The sequence below is a fragment of the Vicia villosa genome, linkage group LG5, assembly GCF_029867415.1.
Source record: "Vicia villosa cultivar HV-30 ecotype Madison, WI linkage group LG5, Vvil1.0, whole genome shotgun sequence".
Lineage (NCBI taxonomy): Eukaryota > Viridiplantae > Streptophyta > Magnoliopsida > Fabales > Fabaceae > Vicia > Vicia villosa.
In genome coordinates this window covers 163,097,780-163,117,573 of record NC_081184.1, presented here as the reverse complement: position 1 = coordinate 163,117,573, position 19,794 = coordinate 163,097,780, and the positions used below count along the sequence as shown (strand labels likewise).

Here is a 19,794-nt window from a genome sequence, read left to right as displayed (position 1 = left end):
AATTATGCAAACACTTTTATGAGGTTGCCGAAGTAGCTGCTGATGACCTCCATGAAACATTGCATTTGCTTAGCTCTAATATGTTCATAAAGGATAGTGCACTTGTTGAAAAGAATCTCAATGAGAATTCCAATCCAATCAATAGTAATCACATTCATAGCCCAAAACATGTCAAGCGCAAAAGGTGGTTGAGCCAACATATATTTAAATTTTATTTTATTGTGCAAAATTATTTGGATTGATGGAATATGATGATATGAGATTGAATGAAATAGAACAATTTTATATTTCATTGTTTCAATTGATAAAAATAATAATAATAATTAAATGGAGTAGAATATGACATAATATATTTCATTTAATTTAATCACTTACACTCATTTTTGTACCTTTCGATTTGGATAAAATAACAATTTTGTTTAATTCTATTTTAAAATATCTAAACAATAAAATGAAATATCTATTTCAATCAGTCCTTTCCGCTTTATTCCATTTCACTCTATTCTTTTTTAAAACATTTAAATATAAGTTAAAACTATATTTGGATGTTATAAACGAATGTAATAGAACATAATGAACCAAAATTAAACTGAGCACAACGAAATAAAGATATCATTATATTGTTTGGTCTTTTGTGTTGGAATCGAATAACTTTTTGCCATTATGTACAAATCAGAGTGTCCAAAAAGATAAGGAAAAAAAATGGAATACATTCCATCAAATTTTGCTCCATTTTATTTATTTTTGAATTCATTCAAATAATTGAATATAAATTTATTCGATTTCATCTCATTTTCATGGATATCCATTGAAGTGTAATTAGCCTTGTAACTTAATTTCCATTTCACCTCATTTATACTACACACCAACTTATCTCCCAACACAAATAAAATATGAAGAAATGATATTTTTACACTCGAAATTAGGTGTCAAATAAATTCGTACAAATGTATCATATTAGAAAGTAGAAAAGAGATGAACACAATAGTATACGAATGAATGATATACGGCATCAAATACGGTATCTAAATTTTGATATTCAAATAACCTAATTCTAAAATATGCAAATAACAAAAAGTTGAAAACCTATAGTACTTTTGAAAAGGAGATAAATTTTGGTAGTTTGGTAGGCCACAATTTCCCTCCATTGCCCACTATTCTGCCGTCCCTGCTAGTCTTCTTTTGTTGCTATCTTTACTTTTTCCTCCTTAATTAAATCTTCTGCCTTCTTGGTCAGAAGATACTTCCACACCACACCACACCACTCCATTCTCACTTGTGAGTTATGACTACTCACTTGTGACTTTCAAACACAAACAAAAACCATTAAAGCAACACTCTTTTACTCTAACTGCACCCATCTGTTTCACACACAATACACTTCACTTACCCCTTTTAAAAAGCCCTTTTTTTTTTATAATTCAATTTTTTTCTTCCTCTTCCCATTTCCCAACTCAAAATCAAACTCAAACTTTGTCTTTTCCTTTTTTTTCTCTGTTCCCCTTTAACTCCTCTTACTCCTACATTCCTCTATCTAACAACTAAACCCTAGATTTCAAATCTGGGGTTTTGTTTTCTGATTTTTCTACATTTTTAGTTACATCTATAGTTGATTTTCTGTAGCTGCAATGCTTCAGTTCTAAAAAAACGATTTTTTTTCTTCCCCTTCTTCTGGGTAAGTTTGATTTTTGTGGGGTTGTTGGATTTGTAGTGATATTAGGTTTTATAATTTAGATCCCCTAATTTTTAGTTGATTTTTGGTTAAAAATTCAATCTTTTTCGTCTTTACCTCATTATTAGGAGTAAATCTAGTTTAGCCCTTTTTATTATCCGTGTATTTAAGAAGTTAGGTTTTAGAAGATTGAAGAGGGTTTTAAGTTTTAACATAATTGCATAGGTACTATTCTCATAGTAAATGCATGGATGGTAGAGAGGCTATGGCATTCCCTGGTGGTCCTGGTTCGTATTACATGCATAGAGGAGGGGTTGAGGCTGCAGGGTCTGGCTCTGGTGGGTTCCAAGTACCTCCTGGATTTAGAGCTTTGCCAAACAATGGTATTATAGGTCAGCAAAATGTTAGGGCTCAGGGTGGTAATGGTGATACTAGTTCTATGTTTTCGTCGGAGCCTCAGTCTCAGGCTGATTTTAATCATGATGTTAGCGTTGGTGCATCTTCCGGGGTGCCTTTGACTGAGCCTGTGAAAAAGAAAAGAGGGAGACCGAGGAAATATGGACCTGATGGATCGGTTTCTTTGAAACTGACTCCAATGTCTGCCCCCGCTAATTCCACTCAAGATTTGGGTACACCTTCTGAGAAACGGGGTAGAGGACGGCCTCGTGGATCTGGAAGGAAGCAACAGCTGGCTGCATTAGGTATATTTGTGTTTGATATTTGATAATTTCTTGTTGATTGGATTTGCAATTTGTTTATGAGAATGATAATTTTAGTGCATTTATGGCAATTCAAATATCTGATAAATATCTTGTTAAGAGTCATGTTGTTGTTGCTGTTGTTGTTATTGTCGTCGTCGTTAGTATGTTTGTCTACTAAAGAACTAAAGATGTGTGATGGCTTGTGTATTTATATCGGTAAAATCTGTTATAAGTGCATTCTTTTGTGTTCTTCTAACTTTTTCCATCTCTAGTTCTATACACATTAATGGTGAAATATGTTTTACTTATGATTTTATCTTTGACTATTTCCCCTTTAATTTGCTACAATTTTCTTCTATGTTCGGGTTTACCCTAAGCCAGGTTATTGTTGTGTTTCATGGTTTACTTGTTGGTAATAAATTCTACTTTGAAAATCTAAGTAAACATAGATGAAATAATTGGATTTTGGGGAGATGTATTGAAACAAACTGCCATCATAATGTTTTCTGATGTTGGACTTGTGTGCTAACTTTGATAAATTCAGTCCATAATTCATAAAAAAATTGGACAAAGTTTTGCACCTTTCCCCTTTTCCACTCATGTAACTTTATTTATTTATTTATTTATTTTTGCATAAAATACGTGGGACTATTAACATCTTCTTCATCACTTTCGTAGGTGATTGGATGACCAGTTCCGCAGGGTTGGCTTTTTCGCCTCATGTTATCACCATTGCAGCTGGCGAGGTTGTTATATTCTTCCTGTTATAAACAATTTGATTTTCTATCTTTTGATGATTACATGCAATACTGATGATAGATAACGAGGGTAGTGTAGTTACTTTTATACCTATCACTGCACGTCAATATGTTCCTTGATGATATATTTTGATGTTTTTCAGGACATTGCAGCAAAACTATTGTCTTTATCACAGCAGAGACCAAGGGCTCTGTGTATCTTGTCAGGCACTGGGATAGCTTCTCAAGTTACTCTACGACAGCCCGCTTCTACCAATGCCGGTGTAACTTATGAGGTTAAATCACAAACTACTACTGTACAACATAAAGTGCTCAATATTTGATTTTATGGTTTACTTAGAACCGTCATTTTTATCTTTTGCAGGGAAAATTCCAAATATTAAGCTTATCCGGTTCTTATTTGGTTGCTGAAGAGGGTGGACCAACCAACAGAACGGGTGGCATAAGTGTTTCTCTTTCTAGCCGTGATGGTCATGTTATTGGTGGCAGTGTTGCTGTGCTTATTGCTGGAAGCCCGGTGCAGGTACATTCTTGATTGTCTAAAATCTACACTAGAACTTCGAAATTATTGGTTATTCTTCTTTTTGCATGGCTTATTCATGTTGTTAATACTAAAACAATATGCCGAAACAACTGCAAGGTCTTACGGAATGGATTATTGACAGAGATGCTAATGTTTAAGTGCTTTATTGCTCGATGTGCAGTTGGTTGTGTGCAGTTTCGTATATGGTGGTGGCTCGAAGGTAAAGACCAAGCAAGGAACGGTTACCAATGGGGAGAGTTCTGAGCCTCATAATGATAACCTAGGTTCTCCAGCCAGTGCTCCACCTGGTCAAAACTACATCTCTTCACCAACAAGCATGTGGCCGGGATCACAACCATCGGACCTGAAAAGTGTGCCCGCACATACCGGCATTGACTTGACGCGAGGGTGAAATTGAAGAGATGGCAGTTTTGTATATACATGCTGTTGTAAATTAGCTTGAGTTTGTGAGCATTGTGTGGCTTAGCTTGTTATCTCCATTGCAGGGTGACAAGTTTCCACTAACATGCTGAAACAAAAGAATCATTTAGGATTCCATTATTGATTCATCCAACATTGTCTTGAGTTCATTGAGTTCTGAGATCCTACTTTAGTGACTGCAGATAGTGATTGGCTATGGCATTTGTTTGATACCTATTTCTTATCATCTACTACTACTTAGTGTTACCCTCTAGAGTACTGTTAATGATATGTTCCTTCTATGAAATTTGAGAACAAAACAATGTTCTTTCTATCCAATTTCTAAACCAACTTGTTTGTCATACTTGATTGGTTGGGTTCATCACCCCTACCATATATTAATGCAAGTATCTTGATTCATCCCATTTGTTGTAATTTAAAGTGGTTATGAACTTGGTGCTGAATAGTGCATCACCTTATAGTTGGGTGGGGATGAACCATAATTATCCAACTTGTATGCAATTATCTTTAACCCTTTCAAATTATGGAGCAACTTTAAATTTTTTAGAGTGTGTTATTTGAATTTTTTAAATTTGACTTAAATAAAATATTTCATAAATTTACATCATTTTAATAATTCTCTATATTTTTTATCCAAACAATAGATTTTGCCCCAGTCGTTTTAAATTTCTTCAAAAAATCTACTTTCCTTTCTTAAAATGCTTCATCAAAACACACTTACTTTTTGGTGTCATTTAAAATTCCTTAAATTTGACTTGAATAAAATACTTCATAAATTTATATCATTTTAACAATTATCTATATTTTTTATCCAAATAATGAATTTTGCTCAAGTCATTTTAAATTTCTTCAAAAAATTACTTTCTCTCCTTAAAATGCTTTGTCCAAACACACTATTAGAGTGTGTTTAAATGATCTAATTGATAAATTTTAAGGAATTTAAAATTTTAAATAGCTCAAATGATTTAATTGAAATCTATTCATTTTCAAATTCATTTGTTTAGATGAAATATTAAAATGATTCATTGTTAAATTTTTAAGATCATTTTCATAAATTTTAAAAATTTCAGGCTAAATTTTAAAAATGAAAAATAAGGACCAATTTGTAAATTTTGAAAATTATTAAGGACTTTTTGCAATTTTTAGAAATTTTTGTGGATGAATTTGAATTTGTTATAAAATATGAGGACCATCTTACAAATTTTAAAAAATTAATAATAAAAAATTTAATATTTACATTATATAGAGAGTGAAGGAGGAATTTCAAATTCTTTACTTTTTGAGGTAATTTGAAATTTCTTATATTTAATTTGAATAAAATACATTATTTTAATAATTCTTCATATTTTTCATCCACACAATAGATTTTGATCAAGTCGTTTTCAATTCTTTCAAAAAATTATTATCTCTTGATAAAATGCTCAATTCAAACACTTTTACTCTTTGTTCATAAAAATCACACTTGTCTATAGTTTCTCCTAATTTTTGGTTTTTTAAAGTGAGAGGGAAGTATGACTAGTCTAACTTTTTGATATTGATTGAATGAAAAGATATTTCTAAGGATACAAAGAACAATTTATTAGAGGGTAAATTACACAATGTGGATTGTGATAATAATTTTTGTACATTTTCTATAAGGTACTGCCAATAACATACATGTACCGATTCAATATGATTGATCAAAATTTTAGATGGTTAGACCTTATGTGATCAGTTAAATTATAAATAAAACAAGAAAGTCTTTGACATTTTATAGTCTTAATTATTAACTTCTCTTTTTAATCAAAATTAGTATAAAGGGGAGGAAGAATACAATGGAAGTTACTATGAAAGCACTTAAATCTTAGTTAAAGGGAAGGGAAGGAAGAATGCAAGGATATTCAAGTCTTGTTCAGTTTGTCAGAAACCAATCCATTTTACAAAACATTACGAATTCAAAAAGAAAACATTATATAAAGTCAACAAGGTGATGCTTTAACATTCAAGAAGACAAAAATCCTCTCTTCCAAGCTGAATTCATGTATGCATTCATTCAACACCAAGTAGTTTGGAGATGTCTCTCTGCAACACAAACCATATAAACTGATATTGATATATAAAAATTTGAAACATGAATTTCTAGAATAATAATACTCCATGTACCTCAAGGCTAAGAGGAGAGGTTGTGGGATAATAGCGATCCACCACCTGGCCATCCTTGTCAACTAGAAACTTGGCAAAGTTCCACTGAATATCATCCCCAAAAATTCCCCATTTACCCGACTTCAAGAATTTATACAAGGGAGCAGAGTTCTCTCCATTTACTTCAATCTAGCACAACCATGAAGATGAACTTGTAAGGTTATGCGTAATGATATCAGTTCTTTAATTTAAAGTATTTAGCAGAAGTCAATGCAGAATATCAGTTCTTCAATTCAAAGTTTTTAGCAGAAGTCAATGCAGAATATCAGTAATCTTATAATCTTTATCCAACTAACAACTAGTCAGGCAACATTTTAAGTTCATCACTACTGTTCACATAGTAGCAGTGGAACTATAGTTTATAAAGTGGATGAAGTTCAAGGATTTCGTTACTAGTGCTCTATGTAGCACCACCAACACTTTTTTATTGAAACCATGTCCGACACATACACATGTGGTTACACTCAATTATTCTATTTTCTAAATTTGTTATTAGTGTCGAAGTGTCGATGTGCCTGTATTTTGTATTAACTTATTATAAATCATCATACACAGGGAAGGGCTTAGGATTGACATTGATAATAGATAGATGACAATGCAAAGCATAAATCATATGACCAAACATAATGCAGAGACAGAAAATATCTACTCTCTAGTATTTAATTTAATCTTCAACATAGGCATCTCTATACCAAATTGGTTATAGATTCTTCCTCACCAAACAAGTACCTTATCAAAGATGGGGAATTCTGATTTGAAGCGAGTGCAGACGAAGTCCAATATTTGATCATTGGTTCCAGGTTCTTCCTCACCAAATTGATTACTTGGAAATGCCAGAATCTCAAAACCTAATTATTAAGTTACCAATTCAGTCATCTCATTGAGAAAGAAATAAATGTAACATGTTACCATCACTCTTCAAAACAAGAATTTAGTGTTATAGTAACAAACCTTTGTGTCTGTACTTGTCATACAGTTGATTCAACTCCACATAATTTGAATTGGTCATGCCACTGCCTCATTCAAATCAATACAAAACAAACAAAGTTTTAATATTATATATAGAGCCTATCAGACTGTATTTGAGGGTGTGTAAGGCGGACAACCGCACTGAGACTAAAATTTTTCATAGTTAAACCGTGGCTAAAAAATATCTCACAAAATATTTGTTACGACTAAATTGTAACTATTTGTTTTTCCAAAGTTAAATCATAGTAAAGTTACGCAGGAACTCGGAAAACTAGTGTGGTGAAATTAGTATAATTTTGTTGAGAATAATGCAAGTGTGAGTGTGGATAATAGTCCCACATTGGAAAAGTGTGTGGTGACTTGAGCATATATAAGTGGGAGAACCCACTCGGGGGAGTGTTTAGAATAATGCAAGTGTGAGTGTGGATAATAGTCCCACATTGGAAAAGTGTGTGGTGACTTGAGCATATATAAGTGGGAGAACCCACTCGGGGGAGTGTTGAGAATAATGCAAGTGTGAGTGTGGATAATAGTCCCACATTGGAAAAGTGTGTGGGTGTGGATAATAGTCCCACATTGGAAAAGTGTGTGGTGACTTGAGCATATATAAGTGGGAGAACCCACTCACCTAAAACCTTAAACACTCCCCCTCAAGTGTGAGTCTACAATGCTCCCCCTCCATGTGGAAACTCCACTTCCACATACACTTGTATCCGCTCATGATACCAAATGTTGGAACAACATCGGGGGAGGGGGTCCCTTTCTCGAACCAAAGGCTCATGATACCAAATGTTGGAACAACATCGGGGGAGGGCAAGTGTGAGTGTGGATAATAGTCCCACATTGGAAAAGTGTGTGGTAACTTGAGTATATATAAGTGGGAGAACCCACTCACCTATTACCTTAAGGTTTTAGGTGGAGAAGTGGTGTCTCTCCCACAAAGATGTATTGCTCGAAGGAATGTCCCGTGATTATCAATGCTCCCGAACTCGACTCCCCCGATGTTGCGCCAACAAATTTGAGGGTTTAAAATGAAATGAATAAAAGTGAATGAATATACCATTTGGAAGCAACATTAACAATGAGAAGGACTTTTCCCTTGTATGTAGCAAGATCTACATCATTTCCCTTACCATCCTGCAAGTAAAAAAAACAACAATAACTGTTTTAAAACAAAGAGTTGTAGTTAAGTGAAAGCGGAAATGAAAGAGATAGATAGAGGAGGTAGGCAACCTTGAGAGTGAAATCGTAGACAGATTTTGGGTCCTTGTTGGTTTCGGTGGTCATCTTGTGTAGCGTGGTGAGTGTTGTGGTGGTCTGGTGGATGGAGGTCAGCAAAATAAGAGACTAGGTCCTGTTAGGATCGGAGTTTAGAATTAGAACAACCAAACCAAATTAAATACTCAAATTCTCCTATCAATTTTTTCACAACTCAATACGTTTTTTTTGGATTGTCTTCTAAAGGCATGACTTTTGCCTTGTTAGTTCATTTTAATTTAATTGGCTTTTAAAAAAAAAAAAAAAAGAGTATTTTAGAATTGAGTGCTAAATCGTTTATAATGCATTCATAAATTAAACTGATGGACTTGCGGGGCGGGAGCCCAGGACTCCTATATATATTAAAAGAAAATTTTCTATAATAAAAAACTTGTTAGAATTTTTTTAAAAAAATACTGGCAAACAAAATTATAGGGACACTATGAAGTCAAAATTAATAAAAGAATGTAATTTTCCATAAATAAAATATAGAGTAGAGTAAGATCAATTAATTCCCCTAAAATAAAATCAATTAATATATCCATAATTTTAACAACTAAAGAATTTAATTGAGGCACTAAAATTAAAATAATGATATAGAGAATATTTTATATTATTGATAATGTTATATGATAGGTTAGCAATCTTCTAACCGTGTCAAATTTGGATTAAGCTGTTGATCTTGATGATGAAATTTTGTTTGAAGAATTGAAAGTTATTAGAGAAGTTTTAACACTTGAATGAAAATCAAGCTATATGATATTAAGTTCTTTAAAGATTTTTAATTGTTTTCCTAATGCATGGATAGCTTATAGAATAATATTGACTATTCCGTTGCATCTGATGAATGAAGTTTTTCTAAATTAAAATTATTAAAATCTTATTTGAGATCTATTATGTCACAAGATAGATTAAATAGTCGTGCGTTGATTTCAATTGAAAATAATTTTTTAAAGAACCTTCATTATGATCAAATTATTAATGATCTGCAGCAAAAAAATGCTAAGAGGATGATATTTAAATAATTTTAAAGGTTTGATCAATTTTTTATAGGAAAAAAGATCAGATCAAGAAGAAGGAGAATAAGTCCCTTCATTATGACCAAATTATTAATGATCTGCAGCAAAAAAATGCTAAGAGGATGATATTTAAATAATTTTAAAGGTTTGATCAATTTTTTATAGGAAAAAAGATCAGATCAAGAAGAAGGAGAATAAGTCTCTTTATAGTGGTTTATATTTTGATGTAGTATAAACATTGATTCAAAGATCCATACTTGTATTATTTTTGCACAATGTCAAATCAAAATGTGTTTTTTATCTAATTATTTCTTTTTCCTTATGTATTTATTTATTGTTAAAAAAAATATAGGGACACCACTTTTTTGATTCGCCCAAGACACCCAAATTCAGAAGACCGACCCTAGATGCAATATAGTTCTAGTCAATTGATCATAATTTTGAATCAAAAAATACATGAAAACATGATTCAAATAATGTCAAATCTCAATTTAATAAACACTTTATTTTTGTTAAAATTTAAATTTTTAGAAGCGTGATTCAAATGAGAGAATTAACTTACTCAAATGAAGAATTGAATGTGAAAATCAAAAATTGATTATATATTTCTGATTCACATCATGATAAAAGGTGAGCCTAATAGAAAATTAAATCTAAAAAAACAATTTTATCTCTCTATTTTTGCATTTCTTATTCAAATCACAATATTGCTCGAATCAAATAAGAATTTGGATGCAAAAATTTTGAATTTTGATTATGTATTTATGATAGAATCTTGGATTTCTTTAACCTGAATCAATGCCTCGAATCGTGAAATAGTCTCATTCAAATCACAAAGTAGTTTTCTTAGTTTTTAATTCTTGATTTAAATCATTTAATCACTCGACTCTAACCATACAATTTTCTTTTGACTCGAATCAAGTGAGAATTTTTCTCTTATTTTTGTGTATTACTCCCTATGAAGCACATACACCTCTAGAATTTAGCGTGTCGCGGTGTCCGACACTTGTATGACATCAATATGGCATGTGTCAGAAAAGTAAACAAGTGTCGAAAAAAGCTGACAAGTGTCCACAAGTTGGTTTTTTTTCTTTGCTTCGACACTCCTTTAATCACTGTCCGACACTCGTATACACTCATACCATAATGTCAGACAACTTAGACAAATATTTCAAGCAAAAAACTGTTTTTTTTAATTACTTCAACACACATTTGTATATTTTTTCGACAAATCTTACACATCTAAAAATGTTAAACATATAGTAAAGCAATCTTATCAATAAAGAATTAAGACGTTAACTATAATTAGAATATTTTTAACTATTTTAATAATATATGAATAAATGAAACTAAAATGTTATCTTATACGTAGGCTGTAGCGGTGTCGGTGTCCTATGTTTTTGACATTATCGGTGTCAGAGTATCTGTGTTGTGTCGTAGGGTCCAAGTCAGAGTGTGTGCTTCGTAAATTACGCCAACACATATATAAATCACTTTTTCTAAATCCATCCCATAACATGCATATGATTTTGAGAATCATAGCAAACACAATGACTTTTCTCTCAAACTTTCAAAAATTATTTTTGTGTTTTTATTTTGAATTTGCATCTGAAATTTATCTTTATTTCAACCTCTAACAGAAGTTGTAGAAACTTTGGCCATTGGCCATAAGATGGAGTTTGCAACTAGGCACTAGCAAAAGTCCAACCAATCTAATACTTTGGTTGCGGTGGAGTGGACTGTATTGCTTGCTCCTAATGTTAACCTGGATTTTCTTGCCTCTGATTGTAGACAACTACTTGCTAGTTTCAGGATAAGTTCAATTATGTTCCTAAGTAGAGTTTGTTACTTGGATGCCCATAATCTTGTTGGCCTTGAAAAATTGTATGATCCAAAACTTGGATTGAAGAGTTTCACGTTTGTGGACTTCCCTCTTTTTTAAGTTAGCTTTTTTTAGTAGAACTGTGTGGAAGTTCTTGAACAAACACCATACTATCAACTTTCTTTAATCTATTATTTTACCTTCCTTCCTCACCTCTATTTTAATTTGGGTCTAGTTTTAAATGAAAAATTAATTTTTAAATTCATTATTTGATAGATAAATATAATTAATTTAAATATTAGTTATTTAATAAATCTTAAAAAATAAATTTTCTCGTATAATAAAGACTAATAAATCTCAAACTAAATTTTCTCAAAGATGTATAATAAGGACCAGCGAGAGAGGGAGTAGTTTTGAAGTGGATTTTAATGCTATATGCTTAGAAATTGCATCAACCATAAAGTTAAACTTTTACTAGTTAAACCCCTAAGTCTAAACCCTAATTCAAACACTTTATTCTATACATATTTTTTTAAAACTTTTTTTTTTTTATGAATTTGGAGATAAATTTTGTTATCAATTTTTCAACAAAATTAAATAAATATTATTATTTTTATAAAAATATAAATATTATTATATTATTATATTTATAATAATAATAATAATAATAATAATAAGAATAATAATGATTTTAATATTATTCCTAACTGAGATATTATAGTTAATATTATTCCCATTTTATTTTAATATTATTATTATTATTTACTATAATTATTATTGTTTTTATAATAATTATTTTTATTATTCCTATAAATATAGATATTAGTATTGTTTATTATAATAATAATAATTTTTATAATAATTTTTTCTTCACCAAAACTATATATATGCATATTTTAATATTATTAAAGATTTTATTAATATAAGATTTTATTAATATTTTCTTGACTAATATTATATATTTTTCTTAAAATAAATAATAATTGAGTTTTAATATTATATAAGTTACGGAATTTTTTTTTAATTTAATCTATTAATTTTCATTCATAAATTTAAAATTAATGATAAATATTAATAAATTAATAATTGTATGAAATAAAAATAATTATATTTATATTTTTAACGATTTGAATATACAACTCCAATTCCAAAATAAAAACCCTAAATTTAAATTATAATTGTTCTAAAATGCACATTCGAAAAATTATTTCAGATATAATATTTATGATGTATTTCCGAATTCCGGAAATATTTTGAAATTTTCCCCCGAAATATCTAAGACCAGGAGGTCTAAAAATAAATTCCCTTTGTCTTAAATCCCAATTTGAATTTTAAACTCAAACACCTTATCCTAAGCCCCCAATTTGTAAGAATCTTATACACTATCAAGCACATAAATTCAAGAGATATGGGATTTAAATTTTCTCTCAGCATTTACAAACGCCACAGACATCACATTTTACCATATCATATCACGGGTAAATTGATCAAATCTAACCGGTAAACAACAATTTAAACAGACAAATAGTGTAAGACCAAACGGAACTTAACTTTACATTCATACATTAGTAATAAGTTAAGTACACAATCTCATGAAGAAGAACTAAAATCAGCAATACATAACAACTGTTTGAGTAAGTATACCAAATGGAGAAAATTGCACCAACATCTGTATGCAATACATTCCTTTATTCACATACAAAATAGTAAACTCATCATCCATATTCATTTATTCCAGCTTCCAACATTCATAACTCTTCATGCATCAAGCAACTTCAACAAGTCCTTCTGCAGAAATCAACAAAAGAAACATAGTTGGAGCAAAATATTCATGACATCTACTAGGCAATATTATGTGGCATCATACAAATTGTCTTACCTCAATGCTAAGAGGTGATGTTGTGGGTGCATAACGTTCTACAACATTGCCATTTTTATCAACAAGGAACTTGGAGAAGTTCCATTTGATACCGTCCCCAAAGAGTCCACCTTTGCTTGACTTTAGATACTTGTAGATTGGAGCAGCATCAGCACCATTCACATCAACCTAATTAAAACCAAATAAACATCATATAAGTATGCATTTAACACTACAACACAAACATGTTCTAGCGTTTGAAAATTGAAACCACATCAACCGGGACCAATTTATTCATCCCTGCTTAGTTCATCATATAAGGTCCGAAACTAGTTTAAAGATTTGGGAAATCATAGAAAGAATCACATGTTCTATCTCTAGGATGTAGTGATAATTCAGAATATGAATAAGGGAGCCAGATTGGAGATTCATAGAAAGCACATGTGCCTCACAGACATGATTTGAGCTATACCCCATAAGGTTGGTATTGAAGGTGCCAATGTCATGATGAAAGCATTTCTTTTCTTCTATGAACATGGATTCAAGAGATGGGCAAAGTTTTTACCTTGTCAAAAACAGGAAACTCAGCTTTGAAGCGAGTACAGACAAAGTCTTGTATCTCTTCAAGAGATCCAGGCTCCTGTGCCCCAAACTGATTGCATGGGAATGCCAGAATTTCCAAACCTGAATAAAGACAACAAAATAATTAAGAAATACTTGAATAAAGACAACAAAGAAATTAAGAAATATAACAGAACACCATAATAATATAGTGGCTTTCAACCTTAGAAAAGAGAGGGATCTTGTTAATGTTTGGTATATATAGTCAAGTTGTCCAATTAATCTAGAGTGAAAAATTATTTATAAAGAATGTAAAAAACAATAACCAATATTAAGGACCTTCAATTGAGTTAGGGTTTGGACATTTCACTTAAAAATGAGGCTTATAAGTAAAAGGGGTTCTCCCACCTAGGTCCTGGGCATATTTGAACTTATGAAACACATGTCCATAAAATTACTTAAGAAAATAAGTTATATCTAGTAAATTAATTTTACCTTGTTACATATAAATGGCTTATTCATTAATAAGCACACAAGGGCTCTAAAGTTGTTTAGACTTAATTTATCAAAACAACCCCTAAATAGACTAATATTTTGGTTTGGTTGCTGAGCTTATGCACCTAAGTAATTCATAACAAATATTTTTATCTTAATGATGCACAATGAATTATATATAACACAAAAATAAAATGGACAACAAGAAAGAAACATGACAAACAGAACAAAACAAAGATATCATCGGTAAAGAACTAAAAGATAGAGTGCAAAAAAGAAACCTTTCTGTTTGTATTTCTCATACAATTGACTCAGCTCAGTGTAATTGGAGTTAGTCAAGCCACTGCATCAAAGCACAATAAAACAAATTAGACTAAAAGTAAATTAAGAGCACAACAAAAGAAAAAAAATAAAAGTAATTAGATCTGAAACCAAATGAAATTATACCATTGTGAGGCAACATTGACAATGATAAGGGCCTTTCCTTTGTATTGACCAAGATTAACATCATTACCCTTAGCATCCTGCAAAATTCATAAAAAAAATAAAAATAAAAATCAATCAACGAATGAATGAATCTAGTAATTGTTAGGTTTATGGAGAAGAGGATTAAGAGATATTAACCTTAACGGTGAAATCGTGAATTGATTGGGGGTTTGATGGGGAAGCCATGGCGTGATTTGTTCTGAGAGCGAAGAACAAAGGGGTTAGGGGAGTTGTAAGAATTGGTTTAGGTTTAAGAAAAGATTTGTTTGGAAGAGAAGAAACTGAGAATGGATAAGTTGTGGAGAAAAAGTGAAAGGAAGAAGAAGAAGATAAAGCTAGTTTTGTTGTAGTTGAAAAGAGGAATCGAGTTGAAGTACAAAGCATTGGGAATTGAGAAGAAAATGGATATTGAAATTTATAGCGTTCTTCTTACGTGTTGTCTGATCTAATAGAAGTGTCACCGACAGAGCTGTAAATGTGAAGAGAATAACGGTTACGCGTGGACGGTTATTCTCGTGTCCACGTGCACCGGTGGTGCTCGATGGGTATATCATTTTTTCTTTTTTTTCACCATTCCATTCCATCATCACCGCTTACGTCATTATTATTTTTTTATGGAGAAAATATGTTAAATTATGAATTATTTCAATGTTTTCCATCAAATTTAATGTCCAATTGACCTATAAACAATTATTATTTTTTATATAAACAATTATACTAATTTAATTAGATTTTACTATTTTAATGTTTTGTCTATATATTTAAAAAGAACGAGTTAATTTTTTAATGATTCATATTTTATAAATTTTAAATTTAAATTCTTAATAAAAATTTGGCAATATCTCAATCCACCTGTTGAATCTCTTAGCTATATGACGAAATTATAATTATGTCCCATGATTCCATAGATACATATCAGGAAATATTTTTTAAAATAAAATTTGATTTTTTTCTAGAGGTGCATCTACGGAAGTGTAAAAACCACCGTGAACGTTGGAAAAATGCAAATTAATTCAGTTCAGAAAATCTTTCGTAGATATATCTAAGAAAGGTGTCAAAAATAGCGTGGTCCGTGGATGTACTTACGAAATATTCTGTTATATTTTAAATCAACTACATTTCACTTCAAAACTCAATGTTTATAAAAAAAATGGAACATCAAAGTAATGCAATTTAAAGGCAATGAAATATAATACACCAAAAGAATACATCGTATAAATCATCCAAATAGTGTCATATACATAATCAAAATAAAGTACATAAATGTAATCAAAATACATACATCCATAAATCATAGGCATCACTACTGTGTGTGTTGGACAACATCTTCCTCCTCTGCGTCCACCACGTCATCTGCTGGCTACTCTGTCTCTACCGTCAAGTGCCCCACCTGTCCTGGCACGATGTGGACAATACAAAATACCACATCTGCCACCCCAATGATACCATACAATATACACTTTTAATCAGACCCCTCAGGGAAGAAACCATCAACAATGTCTTCCCGCGCCATGTCAAGTATCTCACAACATCGAGGAATAACATCGTCAATGTGGTCCAACTAAGACTGATGATTCTGCAGAACTCCTGATGAGCTGGTCTGGGTGGTGATCCCGCTGCAGCGGAGATCACGTAGGGGTGTGACACCGTGAAGTACCAAGTGATGTACCCATCGATGCAACTCTAGTAAGGGGTGGCAAAACGAGCCCGGTCCGCAGAGAAAAGCCCATTTTGCCCCGCATTTTTTTGCGAGGCGGGACAAGATTTTAGGCCCGCCCTCTTTAATGTGTTCGCCCCGACCCATTTTCTTGCGGGCTTTTGCGTGCATTAGTTTTTACATACAATTTTACTATTTTTATGCCTAAAAAGTTTAATGCCCGTGGGCCCCAAGTGTGCCCAGAAAGATTAATGTGAGCCCTAAAAAATGATATATGGAAAACTTAAAATTAAATAGGGTCAAATAGTGCGCGCAAGCAAAGTGAGCCCGAAGGCAAGAATAAAACACTTGGAGGAAGCTTCTGTCGGGGGGATCCTCGCCAATCCAGAAGAAGAAATTGCCAAGTTTTCCGCAGGGGAAATCCCCATCCATTAGTTTAGTTTGTTTATGTTTATTTGCTTAGGCGAGTTATTATATCATCCATGTCTATAAGGATATTTTTGTTCTTCATGATGACACTATTTTTCGACATTATTGTATAAACACTTGGTTTTTAACGAGCCCATCTCTATTTATATGAGTGTTGGATTGTCACATGTTTACTCGTATGATCTCAAAAAGAAAAAGATCTAGGCCGAGGTCGCCTCTCAAGGCCATTTAACATGTTTGATCCTTGCGCGGGAGTCCTTGCAACCTCTCAAGGCTATTTAACATGTTTGATCCTTACGTGGGAGTCCTAGGTGCCTCTTAAGGATATTTAACATGTTGGTTATTATGTGGGACTCCTTGCCACCTCTTAAGGCTAGTTAATATGCTGGATCCTTACGCGGGAGTCCTTGCTGCCTCTTAAGGTTATTTATCATACTTGATTGTTATGTGAGAGTCCTTGTCGCCTTTTAATGCTATTTAACATGTTGGATCCTTATGTGGGAGTCCTTGTTGCCTCTTAAGGCTACTTAACTTGCTGGATCCTTAAGTGGGAGTCCTTCCCGCCTTTTAAGATTATTTAACATGTTAGATCCTTACAAGGAAAGTCCTTGTTGTCTTTTAAGACTATTAATACTAGTAAAGGACCCGTGCGTTCGCACGGGTCGCGTAAAATCGATATAAATATTAAATAAATATTATATAGTTATGGTTAAAAAATGTATATAAAAATTTATATAAATCTACCGAAAAAAATCAATATTGATTGTCATACAAATATTAATTTAATTTATCAAGTTGTAGTAGTTGTCAGGATATACATAGATTTGGTAATTTCTATTAAACCAAATATATGGTGGAAAAACAGGTTTGGCCCGTCTGGCTTGCCTAAAATTTTTATAATTGTTTATAATTTTAATTTTACAATTTTAATTAACCAATATTATAAATTAAAACATATAATACACCAAAAAAACATATTGGTTTAATAATTTGATTAGATTTATTGAATTGAATAATATTATGTTTGTTAAATTTGTGTACTAATTTAGAAGTTATATGCTATAGTAATTCATAATTCATTAAAACATATGATCTCTAATATCTGTTCAATTTAAGTAAATATTTTGTCGGCCCGTCCGAAAAATAGGTTAGGCCCGTTGGACACCTATAATTTTTAAATTCTTTTGCATTGTAAATTTATGGATTCTATTGATATTATATAATTTTATCATCTAATAGAAAATAAATCTCTGACAAATCTGTGACAAATAAACACAGTTAAATTTTATAAGCAATCTCTGACAAATCTTGGACAAATAATCATTGTTGAAAAACTTAGAAGAAAAAGTTTTTGAAAAATGGAATGTGATAAGTAAATTGTAAAAAATATCATATGAATATAAAATTTATATATTATGAATTTATATATGCAAAAATATAGTATGAATTTATCCATCTTTCTTATAAATATTTAATATATAATAAAATAAAATAAATAAAAATAACGACAAATTTGAATTTTTTATAAGAAAATTGTATTTTTCATACGTCATAATTGTCTCATGCAGTGTTTTAAAAATCGGACCGGACATCAAACCGGTGAAGGTACTAGGTCACTGGTTTATTGGTCGAACCACCGAGTCACTAGTCGAACCGCATGACTAAACCGGGTTAAATAGGATAACTCGGTTGAATAGACCAGTCGTTATAACAAAATTATATAGGTATAAAATATGTCGAACCGGATGATTCAGTCTCTACAAAATATAACTAGCACTTAAATTTTTTGAAAATATCATACTATAAATAAATTCACAAAATTTATAGTTTAAATTCAAATTTTACACATAAGTATCACACACAATAAAATAGAACATAATTATAAAATATAATTGCAAACGAAAGTTTAATCACAATATAATCTAATTGAATAATTTATAACAAAATAATTCCATTGTCTATTAAATTTAATTTCAATAAAAAAATTGTTTCAACATTGGGATCTCCTTCTTCAATATCTAAATTATTGGTAATAAAATCAACCGCATCTGGAACAAATTTTTTATTTTTTGTTTTATTTTTTTATTTTTTATTTTAATTTTTCATTAAAATAGTCAAAAAGACATTGTTTTAATTTTTTAAAGTAAAAAAAAATAAAAAAAAAAAACAAATGCATTTAAACTGCCGGTTTTTCCCGGTTTATACCAGTTTTGACCGGTTCAAAGATATTCCCGATTCAGCTATTGAATCAGACCGATTACCTGGCCGGTTCCCGATTCGACCGATCCATCCGGCCGGTCCGGTCCGATTTTTAAAACACTGGTCTCATGTATTAAATAAAGATATTATCGTCATATATTAAATAAATGATATGTTTTAAAATATTCATAATCAATGTATTTAATTTTATATTTTATTTTTTAATTAAAAAATGTTTCAAAAGTAATAAGAATAAATAATATAGTGGTTCAAATAACAAAACTTAAAATTTAATAAATAAATGTGACAATTTTATATTTAAAAGAAGTAAATAATGAAAAGGAAAAAAAGTTGCTGCAAAGAATTAAATGAAAATCATATTAAACAATCATTGTAAGCACTAATGATATTATTGTTTACTTGTGTTTAGGAAAAAAAATACTATTCATGGATTAGAATAAAATTTCAATTAATAAATATAATACATAAGGCAATTTTGTGTTTCTTTGTTTCTATTTATTTTTTTGAAAATAAGAGATTGTGTTATGGTTGCCTATATTTATTTTAAAATCTTCGGAATGCAAAGAATTACATTTTGGAATACGCAGAGTTATATTTTAGAGCTATGCTATGTGTACACCGTTTTCTTACATCTTGTAGTTTATACTGTATATATTTCTTTTAGTGCTGCACACATTTTAAAGTGAGAAAAAAATAATTAAAAAGTAATGAGTATATAGTTTCTGTATAAATTATGTATAAATTA

The 19,794-nt window shown here is 31.0% G+C and overlaps 3 protein-coding genes across 4 annotated transcripts; 1 reads left to right on the top strand and 2 right to left on the bottom strand.

Moving 5' to 3' along the window:
• The first annotated feature begins 1,139 nt into the window (after positions 1-1,139).
• On the top strand, positions 1,140-4,348 carry LOC131603627 (AT-hook motif nuclear-localized protein 5-like). Of its 2 annotated transcripts, XM_058876020.1 has the most exons (6): positions 1,140-1,675; positions 1,898-2,373; positions 3,052-3,119; positions 3,275-3,406; positions 3,496-3,654; positions 3,836-4,348. In XM_058876020.1, exons 2-6 carry the CDS (start codon positions 1,920-1,922, stop codon positions 4,064-4,066), a joined length of 1,044 nt encoding a protein of 347 aa, XP_058732003.1. In that variant the 5' UTR covers positions 1,140-1,675; positions 1,898-1,919; the 3' UTR covers positions 4,067-4,348. The 2 variants fall into 2 exon arrangements, with proteins under 2 accessions (XP_058732003.1, XP_058732002.1); XM_058876019.1 differs by having other exon boundaries at positions 1,141-2,373.
• A 1,624-nt stretch (positions 4,349-5,972) lies between these two features.
• Positions 5,973-8,709, bottom strand: LOC131608056 (probable glutathione peroxidase 8). The gene is made up of 6 exons (XM_058879995.1): positions 8,479-8,709; positions 8,306-8,382; positions 7,228-7,289; positions 7,006-7,124; positions 6,238-6,405; positions 5,973-6,156 (listed from the first exon to the last, which is right to left on the bottom strand). Exons 1-6 carry the CDS (start codon positions 8,530-8,532, stop codon positions 6,124-6,126), a joined length of 513 nt encoding a protein of 170 aa, XP_058735978.1. The 5' UTR covers positions 8,533-8,709; the 3' UTR covers positions 5,973-6,123.
• A 4,164-nt stretch (positions 8,710-12,873) lies between these two features.
• On the bottom strand, positions 12,874-15,152 carry LOC131603626 (probable phospholipid hydroperoxide glutathione peroxidase). Its single transcript, XM_058876018.1, has 6 exons — positions 14,882-15,152; positions 14,705-14,781; positions 14,539-14,600; positions 13,767-13,885; positions 13,223-13,390; positions 12,874-13,131 (listed from the first exon to the last, which is right to left on the bottom strand). The coding sequence occupies exons 1-6, from the start codon at positions 15,125-15,127 to the stop codon at positions 13,102-13,104; spliced, it is 702 nt and encodes a 233-aa protein (XP_058732001.1). The 5' UTR covers positions 15,128-15,152; the 3' UTR covers positions 12,874-13,101.
• Positions 15,153-19,794: the final 4,642 nt, after the last annotated feature.

Coding starts and splice junctions, on each gene's coding strand:
- LOC131603627 (XM_058876020.1), top strand. CDS start 1,920: ATGGATGGTAGAGAGGCTATGGCATTCCCTGGTGGTCCTGGTTCGTAT. Junction 2,374..3,051: donor GCAACAGCTGGCTGCATTAG/GTATATTTGTGT, acceptor TCACTTTCGTAG/GTGATTGGATGACCAGTTCC. Junction 3,120..3,274: donor TCACCATTGCAGCTGGCGAG/GTTGTTATATTC, acceptor GATGTTTTTCAG/GACATTGCAGCAAAACTATT.
- LOC131608056 (XM_058879995.1), bottom strand. CDS start 8,532: ATGACCACCGAAACCAACAAGGACCCAAAATCTGTCTACGATTTCACT. Junction 8,383..8,478: donor TCTACGATTTCACTCTCAAG/GTTGCCTACCTC, acceptor TTTTACTTGCAG/GATGGTAAGGGAAATGATGT. Junction 7,125..7,227: donor TGACAAGTACAGACACAAAG/GTTTGTTACTAT, acceptor CTTAATAATTAG/GTTTTGAGATTCTGGCATTT.
- LOC131603626 (XM_058876018.1), bottom strand. CDS start 15,127: ATGCTTTGTACTTCAACTCGATTCCTCTTTTCAACTACAACAAAACTA. Junction 14,601..14,704: donor GTCAATGTTGCCTCACAATG/GTATAATTTCAT, acceptor GCTTTGATGCAG/TGGCTTGACTAACTCCAATT. Junction 13,132..13,222: donor CATCACCTCTTAGCATTGAG/GTAAGACAATTT, acceptor TGATTTCTGCAG/AAGGACTTGTTGAAGTTGCT.